The sequence below is a fragment of the Bidens hawaiensis genome, unplaced genomic scaffold (assembly GCF_021521415.1).
Source record: "Bidens hawaiensis isolate Kalapana, Puna unplaced genomic scaffold, B.hawaiensis_p1.1 tig00035574_1, whole genome shotgun sequence".
In the NCBI taxonomy this organism is placed as follows: domain Eukaryota; kingdom Viridiplantae; phylum Streptophyta; class Magnoliopsida; order Asterales; family Asteraceae; genus Bidens; species Bidens hawaiensis.
In genome coordinates, this window is record NW_027496196.1 from 129,729 (window position 1) to 131,312 (window position 1,584).

The 1,584-nt window shown below is 37.6% G+C and overlaps 1 protein-coding gene across 1 annotated transcript; it reads left to right on the forward strand.

The window, feature by feature from the left end:
• Positions 1-438: 438 nt before the first annotated feature.
• Positions 439-1,258, forward strand: LOC143587576 (putative serine/threonine-protein kinase PBL11). Its single transcript, XM_077068827.1, has 3 exons — positions 439-714; positions 916-1,021; positions 1,107-1,258. The coding sequence occupies exons 1-3, from the start codon at positions 439-441 to the stop codon at positions 1,256-1,258; spliced, it is 534 nt and encodes a 177-aa protein (XP_076924942.1).
• Positions 1,259-1,584: the final 326 nt, after the last annotated feature.

Below are 1,584 nucleotides of genomic sequence, written 5' to 3' on the forward strand. Positions count from 1 at the left end.
TGAGATTGGTGGGTATTGAAATAGTTTAGTGTGGCGCCTCTCTTCCCCTTGTAAAGTAATAAGCTTTGTGTTATTAATTCACTTGTCTTTGACATAGAACATAAGCGTGTTTTACTGTGAACAAACTCAGCTTGAATTCAGTGCATGTACCATGCTAGATTGAAGACTAATTATTCAAAGCGCAATCTTAAAATACGCTGATGTGATCGTTGGAATATAATTCTTAATTAGTGGGTCAATGCATGAGTTACTTAAAAGTCCAAGTCTTTAGTAATGGTCAACTAATGCATGTTACATTTCTTTTATTCTTTCTAGTCTATCTGTGTTATGGTGCCTATTTAAAGGCATGTATTAATTAATTCATTCATTCCTCAAATCCTCATACTCCAACACATTAATTCTTTCTCTTTATTCTTTACATTTTCCATCATTTTAAAAATGGGCATTTGTTTAAGTAACCGAAGTAAATCGGACCAAGGCGATTCAAGTGTCCCTCCGATTCGCTTGGTTCCATTGGTCACTCCGACTCTCAAATGCTTTAAATTGACCGATCTTCGAAAGGCAACACGAAATTTCAAAACTGATAGCCAGTTAGGGAAAACTGTTTACAAAGGGTGGATAGATAATCAATCGTTTAAGCCTTCACGCCCCAGAGCTGGAGTCGCTGTTTGTGTCAAGCGCCAACGGGGGTTTGACGATGAGGCCAAATGGATGGTGAGTATATACACTATACCTTGTTTTAAATATAACATGTAAGAGAACCAAAAAAAATCTCAAAAGATGAGGGGGGCTATGAAGCTGATTTCAATCCTTCTAAAGTTTTGCTTGATTTTGTGAGTGTTGAGATTAAATAATGGTTTGGTATATTAATGTTTTAGTCTTGATTAATGGTTCATCATTTATTTTAACGTACAGGACCACAATCCTAAGCTATATGGTTTTAGGAGGCGTCCCAACTACGATCCAAACTGCCGCCGAGTGTTGAGCTCATATATTGACCCTGTATATGGAGCTACCGGCTGTATGCTAACAATATTCTTTACATTTCTCACCAAACCTATGAATGCTTTTATAGAATCATTTACATATGTTTATTGTAATTGTAGTTGGTACTTTACCACAATGCGATGTCTACAGCTACGGTCTGGTCCTTCTAGAGGTGGTGTTGGGCAGAAGGGTGGAATTAAGAGAAAGAGCTGAATGGCGCAAGTGCATTCAACTGAACCAGCTAATGGACACGAGTGTAGAAGGGAAGTAACCCTTGGATGAGGCACATGCGTTGGCTAAGCTAGCCGTAAGGTGTTTAAAGAAGAATCCGCGTTCCAGGCCGAGCATGGAGGAAGTGGTCGTAGAACTAGAAGCACTACAAAAGAGTGCCTCATCGTCAACAATTCAGCTGATGGATTAATTTTAGTTATTTTGACATGTTGTTGATACTGAGGGGTTTGGTGAGGTCAAATTAATATATGGTTTTAAAGTTGTTGAATTATGGTGCAACAAGTACTATCACCAAACGTCACAACTCTATTTTGCATTAATATAATGAAAAAAATCTATTATATTTGAAGTTGATAAAGTGTAATC